Source organism: Ovis aries, chromosome 7 (genome assembly GCF_016772045.2).
Source record: "Ovis aries strain OAR_USU_Benz2616 breed Rambouillet chromosome 7, ARS-UI_Ramb_v3.0, whole genome shotgun sequence".
Classification (NCBI taxonomy): domain Eukaryota; kingdom Metazoa; phylum Chordata; class Mammalia; order Artiodactyla; family Bovidae; genus Ovis; species Ovis aries.
In genome coordinates, this window is record NC_056060.1 from 35,513,670 (window position 1) to 35,532,093 (window position 18,424).

At 48.0% G+C, this 18,424-nt stretch overlaps 1 protein-coding gene across 1 annotated transcript in view; it reads right to left on the reverse strand.

The window, feature by feature from the left end:
- The window catches only part of EHD4 (EH domain containing 4), an 86,104-nt gene that overhangs the window by 5,266 nt on the left and 62,414 nt on the right, over positions 1-18,424 (reverse strand). Inside the window, exons 4-5 of the mRNA XM_004010473.5 lie at positions 14,176-14,588; positions 5,565-5,729 (exon numbers count right to left, since the gene is read on the reverse strand). Coding sequence (XP_004010522.2) covers positions 5,565-5,729; positions 14,176-14,588 — 578 coding nt within the window. The remainder of the gene's footprint in view (positions 1-5,564; positions 5,730-14,175; positions 14,589-18,424) is intronic.

An 18,424-nucleotide genomic window follows, 5' to 3' on the forward strand; every position in this document is an offset into this window, starting at 1 on the left:
AGACAATGAAGGCTGTGAAAGGCTATGTTCCTCAGCTGCCCTGGCTGGGGCCCAGGGATCATACCCCTTTGCTGTCGGTGGGGAAAAACCACCTGGTTATCACAAGAGATAAATCCTCTCTGGTCCTGAACTGTGAGAGTCACTCAGGGGATTTTTAAAAGGGGCCTTAAAAATCTAGTGAAAATGTCTTCTACAGCAGTTCTGCCAAATAAATGCAAAGAATTCCAGACACGGTGGTTTTTATTTGGGCTCTATGTGAAGTATTTCTGTTTGGACAATCCCAGAGGGCCAGGGAGGGGCCATCCAGGGGTGTGGTTTTCTGGACATGAGGCAGGGAGACTCCCGAGGGCAAGAGCTTTCACATACATACCCCTCGGACCTGACTGTTCTGGACAGAACTCATGGGACAGGTAGTTAGAAAAAAAATGCAACTCTGTGTCACCATAAATACCACACTTTCATTGTAAATAACTGGGGAAAAACTAGTAAGCAAAAAATATCTTAAATCACTTATAATACCATCACCCAGCAATCACCTTTGCTAACATTTTGGGTGGGACACATTTATAGCCATTTTAATAAACACACATACACACACACTTTTTAGCTGAAATAAGACAAAACTATTTAACAACCTGCAGTTTAAAGAAATAATGTATCATAGCTTTTTATGATATCAATTTTACACAACCTTTTTAAAAATTTAAAATGTTATCTGATTTAATTTTTAAAACTGCCAACTATGGTTGACTTACAATATTGTGTTAGTGTCCAAAAAAGTGATTCAGTTTTATATATACATAACCTTTTTCAGATTCTTTTCCATTATAGGTTGTTATAAGATATTGAATGTAGCTCCCTGTGCTCTACAGCAAAAACTTGTTATTACTCAGCCACAAAAAAGAATGAAATATTGCTATTAGTGGCAACAAGGATGGACCTAGAAATTATCATACTAAATGAACTAAAAGAAATATAAATATCATATGATATCACTTATATGTGAAATCCAAAAAATAATACAAGTGAACTTATTTGCAAAACAGAAACACACTCAAGATATAGAAAACAAACTTATGGTTACCGAGGGGGAAGAGGGGAGAGGGATAAATTAGGAGAATGGGAATAGCACCACTATATATAAAATAAACAACCTTATTCTTAATAGCAACATGGTAATGAACTGTATAGCTGGGTCCTTCCTCCTTTACCCTGCCCCACGTAGCTGGACATTTAGGTTGTTTTCAGTGGAGAATCAAAATTGGGGTCTCAAGGGTATGCTGGCAGGGCAGACATTCTGTGCTGTTATTCAAAAGTGGAGTCCTGAGCTTCAGATGGTGGAGAGGACAGAGCTGGCAGATCTCAGGAGAGGAGCTTCCAACACTCTTCTCAGCAGCACACTCTGTGGCTGTCAGAGCAGGCTGGGCTGGGCCGACACCCGGCCAGCGGCCTGCACTCAGCTCAGAGCAGTGGGTCAGCACAGGTCTGGTTTCTAAGTTACCTTCCAGTTTTCATGTCCTCCATCCTCACTGACAGACCACAGTCACCTGCATGTCACCCTAACATCAGCAGCAAATGATGCTGCCAACACTTTGGGCTCCTGCTGCTGGCATCTCAGTTGGTCAGCCAAGGGGACTGAGAAGAGCAAGCAGGCAGCCTACACAAAAATCCCAGTGCTGCTGGGGTAAACAAGTCTGGATTCCCCTGAGTGCACGAACACCTACCCTGTTTCCTCATGAATGAGCCTGAGCTCTGGGCACACACAGAGCCTCTGTGTCTGGCCAAGCGGACGAACGAGGGTGGTGCCCGCCCAAACTTTCCACTCGCCTGCAGGGGACGTGGATTCAGACTGCAAATCTCTGGAAAACATGCCAGGGGAAATAGCCACATATTTGCAGAGGTGGACAGGAAGCAGCAGCAGCAGCCATTCCCGCCCTGGAGGGCACACAGGAAGTAAGTTCTATGCTCATGTGTGCTGTACCCGCCTGCTCAGTCCTGACCAGGGGTGGGGTGGGGTCCAAGTTAAACCACGCCATCCCTGCCCTCCCCAGGGTAGCTCCAAGACTTGTTATTGGGATGAACATACACTGGGGAATTTATAAAGATTTACCCATCAACAACTGTATCCATCCAAGCCACCAAGCCTGGGATCCTGGAACTCCCTCCCAAGAGACAAAGATCAGTCCCAGCCCAGCCTTCGCTAGGCTCTCGCCTGCCCACCCACTTCCAGCATGTACCAGAAGCATTCTGGAAACCCCTGGGAGGGTTGGGGTGGATAGCGATGGCTCTGCTGCCCTCTGCTGTTGAAATGCCGCCAACTCATCAGCTGTGGGGGCCCAGTTCTCCAAGGAGTGGGACACAACCCGGCAGCTAAACAGCATCAGCTGTGAGGCCCTGTTCTCCAAGGATAACTGTGCCACCCATCACGGTGGCCTTGCCACTGGTCCCTTCATTCTGCAGCATGGGTGGACATGCTGGTGCAGCAAATCAGATCCCCTCCCCAGGCAGGCAGTGCACTGCGGGTCACTGGCCTCCCCCGCCAGCGGGCAAAAGCCTGCAAAATACAACTGGCTCTTGGCTTCGGGGAAGAATTACCCTGTCTAGCTTGGTCCATGAGAGCACAGGAAGAGCAGAGACTTAGAGCTGGCCCCGCTGAGCTCTCTGTGAGATCCTGGGATGTGCCAGAACCATAATCATCTCCAACCTTCTGCCCCTGCACTGTCCCATACACGGGAAGGCTCACTGTCTGTGACTGGAAAGATAGATGCTCAGAGGCCCTGACCCACACCCAGACCCTCAGAGCTTCCTGGCTGACAGCAAACTAGCTTGTGTAGTAAGCATGCCCTTGGGGCTTCAGGCCTGCCTTGTTCCTTGGGGATTCCCTGAAGGACTGGGGTGATGTGATCAAGGCCTGGCTGGCTTCCCAACGAAGAATCCTTGGCCACCTTCCAGGAGTTTGCTCCAGAAACCACTGGTCTATAAGCCCTGTGAGCGTCACGTCTAGATTAGGGTCTGAGAAACTCACTACCCTAGAGCCTGCTACAATATAAACAAACATACACTAACTTATGAACTCACTCAACACATATTCACTGAGTGCCTGCGACACCCCAGGAGCTGGGGATATAGCCAAGAAAAGGACATGGGTCACTGGCTTCATGGAGTAACAGCCTTCTATGGGAGGCACTAAATAAGACACTGAATAAATTAATTATACCAAAGCTCAATGACACGTATATTGTATCAAGGAGCATACTGCCCAACAAAGGGCTTTGCTGCCAAAATGTCACTGCCAGTCACAGCCACAGCAGCACAGACTGTAACCCAGACTGGACCTCTGTAGGGGGGACAAGGATTTTTATTTTTTTGCTGTTTACTCACTGGTTTATTCCAAGGGCCTAGAACAGTGATTGGCCACAGTAGACTTAGTTACTTAGATGAATGAATAAAAGAACACAGGTGACGGGGCACCCAGGTGTCCAGTGATGGTGCTAAAGCGCCTGGGGTGGGGCCTGACCACAGCGCAGGGAAGGTTCAGGTCCTTCCTGTATCACCCAGCTACATGGGCGGTGGCTGAGGTGAGGGACTGCCCCTGGTGACCAGCTCAGAGAGGCCTGAGGGCCCTCTGACTGGCCAGCCCCAGGCGAGCATGCTCAGGAGCAGCTCTGATCATAGAGTTCACTTGCTCTGTACAGAGGTTCCCCGGGGACAGGCAGGGGGGCCTGTCAGGAAGACTTCAGGTCTCGGGAGCAGCGCTTTGTGGGTGGGGCATCGCAGGAGCCTCAGGAGACGGCGAAACACGGATGCCCCATTAGGCCATTGTGCGCACAGTGTATTTACCCACAGCTACCGTTTTAGTCAAGAAACTGATTTCCCTTCCAGAATATCTGAAGGATTCAAGGGAACAGCTGTCCTTCAGTTTGGTCATGGGGTGCAGGGCATAACCCAGTTAAAGCAGAACCTACTCAGGAAGAGGCCCCAGGAACCCTCAAATTAGCCATCTTGTGACGAGAAAAAAAAAAATCCAATCCATCGTCTCAGTACAGGAGTATCAATTTCACTTAAAATATATATATATATTTCTATATATTTTTTAAGCTGACTAAACCATTTTTGACCAGATCTTATCTACCAGATGCATTCACCTTGATCCCAGGTATTGCAACAGTAAGTGTAACCCACTCCAAATTTAGCATGTACTTTATATAGAGAGAGTTAACATTAACAAAGCCCTCAGGATTGATGCTGCCCCTCCTGAGGCCTGATCTTGCCTCCACTACTGATTCTTCCTCCTCCCATCCTTCCTCCTCCCTGCAGGCTGGCCCGAGGCTCACAGGCCCAGAGTCTCCAGGGTAGGGCCAGTGTGCTATAAGCTCTCTTTGGCTCAGGTAGTGTTCTTTGAAATTCAGAGCCAAAATCTGAAAACCAGGAGACTTTCCGTGCAAATCCAGATCTCCAGCTTCTCATGAACCATCCAGGTCTGCACTCTCATAGAGCAGTGACCACCGGGAGGACAGGGCCTCCCCACTGAGGAGGGAGTAGGTATTCCCCAGTCTGTTCCTGCCGTGGGCCCCACAGTTCTCATCACACTTGCAGAACTCTCTTCCTCTCAGTAGAGACATATTTCTCAGAACCCACATTTCTACCAAATGTGAGAAAATAAGAGGTGGATGGCCCGGTTTCCTTTCGCTTGGCCAGCCTGCCTCACTTGTTCCAGTTACTACTGGCTGGTGGCTGCAGGAATCTGAACTGTGTTGCCTGCTTTCCAGAAAGGACTGTGGCCTCCAGTGCAGATGGGTCATTGTACTGGACAAGGAGATGGTCCGGCTCTCTGAGGAGCCAGATGGGGCAGTCTCACTGGCCTCCCTCCTCGCAGGTGGGGAGGATAAGGTCAGTGTTGAAACCAGAGGTTGCCTAACACCACTGCCAGAAGGTGGACATGTTGGTCAGGCCAGGGTGGTAGTATCCGCTCGGAGTCATCTGGGTCTGCCCAGACACAATGCAGTGACTCTGAAATTAGGACAAAGGCTGCCTGAAGCTGACCTTTCAGGGAAACCTTCAGTGAGCCCAGCTCGCTGTCCCCAGTGGACTCCAGCCACAGCCACAGCCCACCATGGCTTCTCACTGGGCTCCTGAGCCTGCAGTGGCAATACTGCCCAAGCACATAACCGCGTGGGGCAGTGCTGGGGAGGGCCGGTTTGAGAAGGCCCCCTGAAACTGACCTCCAAGGTCACTCTCAGCGGCTCTGGGATTCTAATAAAACAGGTATCACCTCAGTGTTAAAACAACCTTGAACACAGCCTAAGGAAACTATTCAGAGGATTTTTTCAGGCAAGCTTAATTTACTTCTTGAAATGTTTCCCCTTTTTGTTTAAATGTTTCAGGAGGCAGGCAATTTCCGCTTTATTCACAGGGACCTATAATCATGGATTACTAGGAAAACAAAAACACTGCGTTCTCCTCCATTCTAAACCATGAAACCCGCATGTGTACCCAGCAGCCAGCGGGACCAGGTGGCAGTGCCCCTCCAACCCCACTGGTGGTGCTGTGATGGGCCTCCATACCTGCATGGCCTTGACCTTGGGGAAGTCCCCTGCAGAGATGTGGTATTCTCGCTGCAGCTGAATGTAGATTTCTGGCAACCTGCTAATAAGTTCTCTCTTCTTGTTCTCTTTTCCAAACATACTTGGCATCTCCTTCTTCAGGAAGCTGATGATGTAGGCATGTACCTGAAGGGGTATATGTCAGTGAGGACGTGCCATTTAGAAGAGATGCAAACAAGATGGCAGCTTCATGCACCATAACACGTAACAGGCACCCCAAGGGCCATGGTCCTTGGGACCGGAGGAGGGTGAGGACCTGGTGGAAAGGGATGGGGGTGCTGGGTGGGAAAGAGCCTGGTTCTGGCGACTAACCTAAGAAGACCTAAGAGAAAGGTCCACCAGGGCTGGTATACAGGAGCACCAGGAAATGATGCTGAGGCTGATGGGCATGGAAATCTGTGAACAGTGAGATGAGGCCTCGCATTAACTTCCCTTTAGACAGTTTAGATCTCAAGACCAGTGAGGTCATTTCTGCACAAGACCAGCTGCCTAAGACCAGGCCGGAAAACAGAAGTACCCTGTGGGAGAGGGAGACCTGGTACACGAGGGGGGAGCCCCAGAAACCTTGGTCACTTAGGGTTAGCTGGCCTGGCACTGTTACCCGAGGAGTGGTGAATTCCGATAGGAGGGCTCTGCTTGGCCCGTGTCACCTCCTTCCCTAAAATCTCCACCCTTCTACTGATTTCCAAATTTAGGATGTTAAGAAACGCTCATAACAAAGGTTCTCTTTGTATATCTAGAATTCTACAGAGTAATTTAGAAGCCAAGAAAATAAATAAGAAAAGATGAGAAGGCAGTGATTACAAAAAGAAAATGACTATGTAGCTATGGAAAATTCTATTAAAGAAAACAGATGCCTACTATAATCTTGTGGAAGAATGGAAATTGGATAGAGTGGGTAAGCAGATACATTCCATGGCTCAGTTGAGGGCCTCTGTGTATGGATATACACCAGGCACAGCCAAACACATTTTGCTAAGATTTGAACACTAAAGTAAGTGCACAGTGCAAATGCTGACACGCTTGGACCAGACAATGCTAACTTCTCCTCCTGTATGAAGGTCACTTTAACATAAGCACACCCTGTGCTGCCTGGCTATTTCTGCAAGTATGACTGGGACAGATGGTTGGATAGCATCACTGACTCAATGGACACGAAGCTGAACAAACGCTGGGAGACAGTGGAAGACAGGGAAGCCTGATGTGCTGTAGTCCATGGGGTCATAAAGAGTTGGACACAACTTAGCAACTGAACAACAACAGCAACCATAGATTGGGAGAGATGCTTTTAAACCTTCCTGTCACTGGTAAACTTACTTTTCAAATTAAAACAACTTAAAATATTTGCACAGTTCTTCAAGATAACTAGAGAAATCCAAGGTTTGGGAATCCTTTTATTTAGAATGATGGGCTTTAACTGCATTCCTGAAGATATGATGAATAAGTATTAAAATTTGTAAGACAAGTAATTTCCTTGGCTGGATTAGTTACCTGGCTTGGTTTGGATGGGGTAGGGGAGGGCCATGTGTAGCTCCAAAGGACTCGGAGGGGTTGCCACATTCCACTGGGAAGAATGAACTGTCACCAGCTGTCCTTGCATTATTTCCTTGGCCTTGGCCCTCCTGGAACCTCTGGACCTGTGGACCCCTCTCTCCACCTGCCCTGCTTTGGAGGTTCCTCCCAGCTGAAGGAGCAAGTACCCCCACCGGCTTAGCCTCCTATCCACAAGGGTATCTTTCCAAGACCCCTTCCCAGAGCCCACATCTGGGGCAGCTGCCAGGGCCCTGTCCAGGGAAGGCCAACTCTCCACCCAGTCTGTGGGAATGGCACCTTGTTCTTGAACACCGCCTGATCCCCAGGGGCCTGTGTGCCCTGGGCTGGGCTGCAGGCGATATGCCCACAGCTCTCCCCGCCCCCCACCTGCTCCCCATCCCTGCCCTCGCGGTGCTCACTGCTGATGACTAGGCTGCTGGATAATGGGCCACCCTTGGACGCCAGGCCTCAGGGCCCGCCTCCTCCCATCTGTCTGGCATTACCTGAGTCGTGACCTGCAGGTGACCTGCTCGTGCTACACGCTGCTGTCAGCCTCAATCTCCACTTCCAGGAAGCTCTACTGGCCTGATCTGGGGAAGGTTCCTGTTGTCCTGCCTCTGCATGGTCGCCCCCTCCTGCCTTTCCCTGGGCGTCCTAAGACAATAACCCGGGGTCAGACTCAGTGCATGGGCCCTGCCTTTAAGAAGATCATCATGTTACGAGGTAAATTACAGTCCTTAGAATCACAGAGTATTAAATCTAGAAGGGGATCCTTTAAAATGATTGAATTCCTGGTTCCAGGGAATTCATATGACCCAAGGTCACACAGCTAGTTAGGAGATGCCAAGCTGGCACTAGCATTCACCTGCCTCATTCCGTACTTTACAGAATCAACTTTTGTTAATTACTTTTTGTGGGTGTGAATGAAAAATTGTACTGATGCTGCTGAAATCTGGAATTCACACCGAACTGTGTCCAATGGAACAACTTTGAGGTTTGGCTTCTGATTGTTTCTAACTCACAGGGAAGCTTTGGAAAGATCACGTACTCTTCTCTCCCCAGACTCAAAGAAATGGATGCATTATGGCACATGATGTGAGTAAAAACTGCAGTCTTCTAGGAGGACTGAGTCTTGTGAGTTTCTAAGAGCCCATCATAAACAAGCAGCAGTCAGGGTGGCTGAAATCCTCACTCAACTTGAAAAGCTCCCTCCTGCCCTAATGCGTCCAAAGGTGTGTCCCCAGATAACGGAGGGCCGAGGGCCAGACCTGGCGAGGGTCCTCAGAAGGAGGTAGAGACAGTCTGACTCTTTGTTGTTTATAATCAGAGAAAATTAATCAAGAGGAAGAGGAATAGGATAAAGCAGAGGTGGGCAGGATGGGACCTCGTTTTGGGAGGCTGGGTCAGGCCCTGCTATGGCTGCCCACTCGCTCACTGGACAACTCTGGGTGAGCTGTCCCCTCCCTGGCATCAGCTCGCTCACCCACAAACTGGAGCTGACAACCCTTACCTCACAGGTTTGTGGTTATGAGAATCAAGAGAGGGCACGTATTTGAAAGCACTTTGTCCACTAGAGAGAGGAGTAAAAATGTTAATTGACCAATGACCAGACACTTGTAGCTGGAGGGGTAGTAACACCAGAGGCAGCTTATGGCTGATTAGTCCTTACTGAACAATGAATAAACTCTCCACATTTAAATAGTAACATGATTAATCTGGGTTCCAAGTTCTTCATTCACAAGCAAATGGCACTGAGCCCTGTTGAACTTCTGAATGTTTCTATCTTGTCCAGTTCACTCTTTCCCTTGTATAAAACTGGAAAAGTCCCTACTCATAACCAAAGGTATGCCAAATGGCTTAAAATGTCAGGTTTTTTTTTTTTTTTTTTTTCTGGGCTAATAATGAGCAGAGAAAGATGGATTAAATGAACATGGATTTATAGTTCAAATCTATACTCTGCCACAATCTCATGAACTATGTTCAGTGACAAGTGTTTATATATCCAATGCTGAGAAGCATGTACACAGAGAGATATTGGCTATATCTACCGTGGGCTTGGAGGGCAATCGCAGCAGTGAGTGTGGGAAGCTTGCAACACGCATGGACAGTAGGAATGGAAAGGCCTATGGAATCTGGATACTGGCGAGTGACGTGGAGCCAGTCAGGGTGGGAAACATGGTTCTGCATGGAAAACTTCAGGGTTGCCCAGGTTTAATATGACCTGATAGAGATCTGCACCTTTGCAAGCCCAGCTGGAAACCTGCATAGAACATTTAACCTCTGGGGATCAGCACATTTTAAAAGTGGATTTATTATGACATAAAAACTTCAGTTCATAAGCTGAAGACCCAGACGGTGAACCCGTGAGGTAGTAAGTGTGAGGCTTCAAGATGCAGCTGATTGGCTCCCACTTGGGTTCCTTATTCTGTCGAAATCAAAGCCGGGACCAATAGCGGATGTGATTCTGAAGAGCCTTAAAGGGGATGCGAGGGGCCCACCCAGTCATCGGAGTCAGCCTTCAAAGAGATAGCACCCCCGTGTATGCGGACTCAAGCTACTGACACACCCGCTTTGCAGCCTGAGGTTGCTGACTGGGCTACTTTTAAACACCGCCTGGAAGACTAAGCATCAAAGGGACAGCTACCAGCCCTTGTAGAATGATTCTTACATAACTTAGCTTGGGTCCATGTGGTGAATTTCCAAATGTCTAATTTCTCCCCCAGAAGGAATGGGCGGTACAGACAGACTGGAAAGCTCGGTCCTCCAAGCCACATATGATGAAGAGGAGAACACACTTTGAAGACGAAACTAAATTACACAGAACTATACTAAATGCCCCAAACCACTGACCTCTCCTTTCCTTTCTCACTTTTAGTTTGTTCCTTCCTCAAATGTTGACTCATTTTTTAACTGAACAAAGATCTCCAAGTGGGTGGGAACCTTTCCTATTCATGAGCAGTGTATTTATAAAAGGTGGGGTCCTAGAGTAAACTTGCCTTGCTTTTTACCTTTGTGCATTTATCCCACAAACTACTATGATTTAGAGTTTGAATCTTATTTCATTCAAAGAATTTTTTTTACGTTGACCAATTTTTTCAAGTCTTTATTGAATTTGTTATGATATTGCTTCTCTTTTATGCTTTGGTTTTTGGTTGCCAGGCATGTGGGATCTTACCTCCCCAGCCAGGGATCAAATCTGCACCCCCTCCATTGGAAGGCAGTCTAACTACTGGATCACCAGGAAAGCCCCTGAATTTTAACTTGGCTATTTTAATGATACTGAATAAAAGTAAACTCTTATTTTCTAAACCTTTGGTGGGGGCTTTCCCCAAACAGATTACTCTAAAAAACCATGAAATGAAACTTGACTGGCATCTGAGATTACGAACAGTCTTCAAAGAAAGATGTCTACTGATATCATAAGATATATACTCTTTGAGGCTAACCAAAAAACTCACTCTAAAGATTTCCTGTTCCTTTAAATAAAGGACTGGGATAAAAAATGTAAATAGAAAAAGTAGAGAAATCATTAAGTTTCAAGAGATCTTTAGTAAGAGTGCCATTTTTCATATTATGGGAAATGTCATAGTTATGATACTTTGATTACTACAGAACTCAGCAGGACATTAACAATGCCATTTCTGGCTTTTATTTCTGGATGGGCCACAGATTCTACCTAATTATGGTGGTCTATAAATAGACACACTCCACCCACCAACTCAGAGCTTCCCTGGTGGCTCAGTGGTAAAGAATCTGCCTGTAATGCAGGAGAGGCAGGTTCAATCCCTGAGAAGATCCCCTGGAGAAGGAAATGGCAACCCACTCCAGTATTCTTGCCTTGGAAACCCCACGGACAGAGGAGACTGGCAGGCTACAGTCCATGGGGTCACAAAAGAGTCAGATACAACTTAGCAACTAAACAACATACCTACGCAGATCTGACACCTGCCAGGTGATATCTGGAATCTTATCCTTTGTATACTTTCAAAATCACAGCTCGACAAACTTCTAAACTTTGTAGGGTTTATGTGGATGGAGAATATTACAGAATAATCAGAATGACAGATTAATGCAGAAAGCAAGGGCATAGTAAAGACCAACAGATGCTGTCCACGCTGCATTTCAGGTGAATGCTTTCCAGACCAGGGGGTCAGGCCCTGGTTTGAATCTATAACTTCAGGCTGGGAAGTTTTGGGTAAGTAAGGTCACCTTTCTGAGCTTCATTTCCCTTGTATGAGAAATGAATGCCCAACTTTGCGTACTGTGGGCAGGATCAGATAAAATAACATATGCAATGCAAATTGTGGGGCTTCTAGAACATTATAGACCCTTAGTCAAGGTTGGCCTGCCAAAGGAAAACTGGATCAGGAGAAAGAAAGATGAATATATCAAAACCCAAGAGCATTTTTATGAAACAGGAACACTTCAAAGAGCAAAGCTCAGGTGACCCCTTGTCCATTTCAGCAACAAGTTCACAAATGGAACATAAAACTGCAGACGGTGTAGGAAGTGGATGGCACTGGTTAGTGGTCAAGGCTATTGTGCTGAGTTCAGCTTCTTCTCTGCCTGAGACTGTTTCCTGCCCCCCTGCCAGCCTTGTGCCGCCCCAGGAACACACTGGCACAGCTCAGGCTGGAAACATCCGTACTTCAAACATTTTCCTTTATGAAAAGGAACAAGCCAGATACTATTCTTAGGAAGAAGAAAAAAATGAAGACCAGCTTTTTTCCTAGAAGTAAGCTCAGCAATTTGACTGCCCCCTGCCCCACCCCCCGCCTCTACACAAGGGCTTTCATTATTCCCGTGTCAGTACACACAGCAGCATTCTGTGCCTCTAAACCCAGGCCACGCCAGCCCCTTCACAGGGCCCAAGGTGCCAGGATGGCAGCAAAATCCCATGCTCCTGGCACCCCCAGTGAGCCTTTTGCCTTTTACTTATTTATATGATCAAACATAGCTGCATCTTGAGTTACCAGGCCCTCAGTGATGCCTCATAAATTTAAAAAGAAATTCCATGGATATTAAAAAATAGTTAAAAGATCTTGAAATCTGCAAAGGCTATGACATCATTTACCAGCCTTGGTTATACAATCATTTTGGGTATTACGTACCCTGAAGGTGAATTTCAGTTATATCAGCCAGAGAAGAGAAAGACCACATACCAGGGGTCACTAACTCGGCAAAAACAGACTTCCTGCCACTGAGCCAGGGAGGGAAACCATCTCAGGAGAGCTGCAAATTAGTGGATTTACAAGCCTTGCAGAACTGGAACAAAAGTGGCTGTTCCGGGAAGGAAGCAGCCTGTACAAGAAGAAAAGATAAAGAGCTATGACTCAGGAGCACAGGTGACTGCAGATCAGCGGAACCACACGGATGGAGGGTGTGAAAAAGCCTTAGGGGGAGCAAGAGGAAAGAGCAGATCCAGGGATGATGGGCGGGGTAGCAGCCAGGGGGGTGTCAGGTCGCAGCCAGGAGGGATGCTGCCCTGAGCACATGGGCATGCAGGCAGTGAGGAGGGGCTGGACAGCTGGTCACCTGCACGTCGGTCACCCTCAGTGGAGCCCTCCCTGCTCCCTGCCCCAGCCAGGTCCCTTCTCAGAGCACAGTGTCTACACCTGGGCACTCACAGCTCACCATTCTCAAGAGGGGAGTTTGGCGCCCCCTCCTTCACCTGACTAGGCTGCCCAGCCCTGGCGTAGGGTGCTGTTGACTGAAGTAGGCAAAGTAATGGTCGACTCTAGACGGCTGGCCTGTGGGCCCCCAGGCCAGAGCAGAAGCCACTCGTGGTGCAGCAAGAGGAAGTGGGGAGATGCAGGTTCTCTGCCATCAGAAGCTGAAGGAAAAATGAGGCCTCCTGACCAGGCATCTGGAGAGGCAGGCCCAGGACTGCTTCTAGCAGAAGGGACAAGGTCAAAGCAGAAGGCCAGACTGGAAGCCAGGAGGGCTGTCTTTAGTCCTTTGTCACTAAAGACCTCTGGTTCCCAAACTCAACTGATCATCAGAATCACTCGGGGAGCTTTACACACATACAGACAGACAGACAACACACACAGACAGACAGACAACACACACAGACAGACAGACAACACAGACAGACAGACAGACAGACAGACACACACACACACACTCTCTCTCTCTCTCTCTCTCTCTCCCCCCAATTAGAGGCTCTGGGGCAGGGCTTGGAAACTTACATTGCTTAAAGCTCCTGGACGCTTCTGATGATCACTGGGACTAGATAAACTCTGGAGGCACTTGTGGTGTTAGAGGACTATCATTTTATGAAATGTATATATAGCTTTTAAAGAACTTTTTTTTTTTTCCTGTACTTTTTCTTAGAGGAGTCACATGTTCCCCTCTCTTCAGAGGCACAGCAAAATAGACTATGCTGTTAACACGAGGGTGGTTAGATCACTGCCTACCACCTGGAGGCACAGACTCCTGGGGCTGCTAAAAGGCTCAGCCGTAAGGCTGGAGAGTGGGAACCACAGCCCAGAATGGGGATATGGTGTACCCCTTCCCGAAATGGCATAGTTGGTGGGCTGGGCTGAGCCAACCTCCTGTGGCCTCTCTGTGCCCTCGTGTGACACAGGGCTCCATGCCTTAGGCACAGGGTGATGAGTGCTGGTCCCTCGGCACCCCACTGGTCCCACCAACGCCACCTCTCTCTGGTTCGGTGGGTTATCTTCCTGCCATCCTAACATAGCAGCAGCATCCAGGTGGTAAGTGCATGCATTTCCTCAAGTCCCGGGTGCTACGTCAAGCACTCTGCAAGCCAGGTCACTCAACCCTCCCAAGCACCCTGTGCTCTTACTAGTTCCATTTTATAGGTTGAGTCAGGCTTGGAAAGGAGTCATTTGCCCAAGATCACAGAGGTAGGAGCCAGAATCTAAAGAAGATACTGATGGTCAGGCTTGCTTCATAACCCTTCCATGTCCTGTTCCCTGAGGCTCCTGGGGTAGAACCTCTGCCTATTTTCCCTTACAGAGGTGCATGTGGGAAGAGTCCCTGCCCAGGCTGCTGCTGGGGGTCTCCAGCTTACCTTGGCCAGCCGCGCTCGCTTGATGAGGTCGTTGAGTTTGCGCACTGCCGCCTTCTGGGGAAGGCTCTGGATGTCTCTGAACAGGTCCTGGGCCTCGGCCTCAAAGAGCCGTCGGTTGTCAGTGTTCTGCAGGGGCTGCGTCCAGAAGGAGCCGATGTAGACGCGTAGCACCTCAGGCGTGTTGATGACCTTGCCCAGGGACCACATGAGGGCTCCATAGACTCGCATCAGCTGTTGCGTGTCCACTTGGTCGGCCTTGTTCAGCACAACACGGATCTTGTCATCCTGGCCCCGGAAAGCCTTGATGGCCTCTGAGAACTCGTCTGAGATGTCCAGTTTGTGTGCATCGAAGAGCAGGATAATCCTGTCCACCCGCTCAGCGAACCACTGAAGGACCTGGCAGAAGTCATACCCTGTGGGGAGGGAAGGGGCAGGTCAGTGCGGATGACTGCTGCAGGGAATGTGCTGGCAGGGGGCTCAGAACCACGTGGGTCTCCAGCAGCTGCCAGGGAGAGTGCCCGGTCTTTAAGCTGGAGGAAGGGGAGGACTCATGATATGAAAACTGTTTCAAATGGGGCCCTGGGCTGGATGCATAGAGTTAACACTGGGGATGCTGGGAGTCCTTTCGTGGGCAGTACCAGGGGATACTGTGGTCACTCTGCCTAGGCAATGCTTGCTTCCATATCTGTAATTTCTTTTAGCCCCCAGGAGTCTCTTGTTTCACCTAGTACAGTCTTTCAGTTTAATGGCAAAATTGAGTAATGGCCCTGAAAAAATACAGGCCATGGTTCAAAAGCTCTCAATTTCTACCAAAGTCTCACTTTTCTGAAAGTAGCAGAGCTGGAGAAGGAAGAAATCTAGTGGCCACTCGAAGTCTTGTGGAGTGTACAGGAAGTACCACAAAAGGGAAATTTCCATCTATCTAAATTTTTAAGAGTGTTGAGATCAGAGGTTGACCTGGCCCAAACCGTGACCTGTATTTATCGTTTGGACTATTTATATCTTAAGTATGTTGTAAATATTTTTAAAATTGTGTTTCACAGCCATTCCATGAAATGGTCTCTTGCCAATTTCTTTCTAAAAATGACCAGACCCATGACAATTCTGTTTATTTTACTTTGGCTGTGTACCAACACACTCCAAATCACGCACCCAAATCAACACTCCTCTCGGCTTGTGGTCAAGGCTTCTGAGCATTTCTCAGGGAGGCAAGTCCCATGAGAAGCAAACAGAAGGGGCCAGTCTCCCGGGCTTATTTTTATTCTCAAGGCTGATTAGCTCTAGAATCAAGCCTCAAAGCAGTGCAGTCAGAACCCAAAAGGGATATTTCCTGACCCTACTTTTCATGCTCTTGCCTCTATATTTAGATCTGGAAAATTTCCAAACACATATAACAGTCTAGAGAATAATGTGATGAATGTTGACGTGCCCACCTTGTACCTTTAAGAAATTTTCACTTGACCTTCTTTGCTTCAAATATTTTTAAAAAATTGAAGTGTAGTTTATTTAAATAAAATACCACATAGCAGCGAGGGTGAACTAGATTTTCACTTGTCAACACAGGCAAATCTCACACACACAAAAATCAGTTTCAAAAGCACATGTATAGCATGATAACATTCACTTACAATGGTAAAAAACAAAGCACCACTCAGTAACCTATGGATATGTACTGCAGCTCGAATACAAACAGGTTATATGGGTTTGCGGATGCTGGTTGATTCTGGGGATGGAGGAAGCGAGGCATCTAAAGTAGATGAGCTAAAGGAGACGCCTAAAGGAGAATGAGCTATTAGAAAGAAATAAAGGGGGTCCATGAACTAAAGTTTCCATGAATTGAAGAACAGGTGTAAGAGGAATAACTGGGCAAGCAAACTGGATTCAGATACATTTAAACAGGGACTTCCCTGGTAGTCCAGTGGTTGGGAATCCGCCTTCTAATGCAAGGGAGGGGGGTTCGATCCCTGGTGGGGGAACTAAGATCCTATACACCACAGGGCAATTAAGCCCAGGGGCCACAACTAGAGAACCTCACGGGCTGCAACTACGGAGCCCACGCACCATAGCCAGAGAAAGCCCATGTGCCACAATGAAGACCCAGCACGGCCAAAACTTGAAAAATAAAAAGATACATTTAAGTAAGGAGAACATTCACGAAAGTGCTGAAGCCCCCATGACCCCCTCCCCAAGCCCTGTCCTCAACCTCCTCCCCAGAGGAAACCACAGACCCTGGATGCAGGGCTTTATGTCACTGCGCATGTGCGTGTACGCTGCCAGCTCAGGCCTTTCACTTCTCTTTCTGTCTCAATGAGGGACTCCCTGATTCCTTGGGTGGGGGAAAGGAGACCAAAGGCAGTTTCCAGAATGTGGGCTAGAGTTTTTCATTGCTGTCAGCAGCCAGTTTAGATCAGAGGAAAGGCAAAGACCTATGGAACAGGTCATAGCGTAGGATATGAAGATTCTGAGTTAACATTTCACTTGGTTCTGTCCCTGTGAGGCCAGAGCAAACCTCCTAAGGTAATGTGGGTTCTGTCATTTGAGACTGACCTGTGCACCAGAAAGCCTAGATCCTGGGTAGGAGATGCTCAGCGGATGAAAGATGGTGCTGATCCCTGGGGGCCGGGATGATGTTTTGAAGCCACCCACTGAAGGCCCTGTGTGTGGATTTACTTTTCCAATAGGGAGGATGGACTTGTCTCTCTGACCCAATGCCTCTCTCATTTGGTAACTGAAGGTTCATAAACAGACTGAAGAAAAGGTTGTGTCTGGCATGCACACTGGGGGAGGATACCAGTTGTACTTTGCTGATTGCTCTTCCTGTTGGATGGGGGTTAGCATGGGTTCCTTGGGTACCACAGACCCTGAAGGTGTGGTGGACAGTCTCTTGTGCCACTCGTTAGCAGGCTGGGGTACAGATAGGTGATTTAGAATCAGACAATCATCTCCTGGGCTTCCCAGGTGGTCTAGTGATAAAGAACCCGCTTGCCAATGCAGGAGATGCAAGAGACACGGGCTCAATCCCTGGGTAGAGAAGATCCCCTGGAGGAGGGCACGGCAACCCACTCCAGTATTCTTGCCTGGAGAATCCCCATGGACAGAGGAGCCTGGTGGGCTACAGTCCATGGGGTCGCAAAGAGTTGGACACGAGTAAGGTGAAATAGGAAAAGGAGTACGTCAAGGCTGTATATTGTCACCTTGCTTATTTAACTACTATGCAGAGTACATCATGAGAAACGCTGGACTGGAAGAAGCACAAGCTGGAATCAAGATTGCCGGGAGAAATATCAATAACCTCAGATATGCAGATGACACCACCCTTATGGCAGAAAGTGAAGAGGAACTAAAAAGCCTCTTGATGAAAGTGAAAGAGGAGAGTGAAAAAGTTGGCTTAAAGCTCAACATTCAGAAAACGAAGATCATGGCATCTGGTCCCATCACTTCATGGGAAATAGACGGGAAACAGTGTCAGACTTTATTTTTTTGGGCTCCAAAATCACTGCAGATGGTGACTGCAGCCATGAAATTAAAAGACGCTTACTCCTTGGAAGAAAAGTTATGACCAACCTAGATAGAATATTGAAAAGCAGAGACATTACTTTGCCAACAAATGTCCGTCTAGTCAAGGCTATGGCTTTTCCAGTGGTCATGTATGGATGTGAGAGTTGGACTGTGAAGAAAGCTGAGTGCTGAAGAATTGATGCTTTTGAACTGTGGTGTTGGAGAAGACTCTTGAGAGTCCCTTGGACTGCAAGGAGATCCAACCAGTCCATTCTGAAGGAGGTCAGCCCTGGGATTTCTTTGGGGGAATGATGCTGAAGCTGAAACTGCAGTACTTTGGCCACCTCATGCGAAGAGTTGACTCATTGGAAAAGACTCTGATGCTGGGAGGGATTAGGGGCAGGAGGAGAAGGGGACGACAGAGGATGAGATGGCTGGATGGCATCACTGACTTGGACATGAGTCTGAGTGAACTCCGGGAGCTGGTGGTGGACAGGCAGGCTTGGCGTGCTGCACTTCATGGGGTTGCAAAGAGTTGGACACGACTGAGCGACTGAACTGACTGAACTGAAGGTGACTTAGCATGCATGCAATTCTCTCCTACCAGAGGATGGTGTTGAATCTTAAGGGAATGATGCAAAGACACAGGGAAAATGAGAATTTATTTATGGCAGAGATGGCTGAATTTAGATGGTGATAGTGGCTTCCTAACCTAGTTTTTGAGCCCAGCTCTCTAGTCTTCCTATCCATT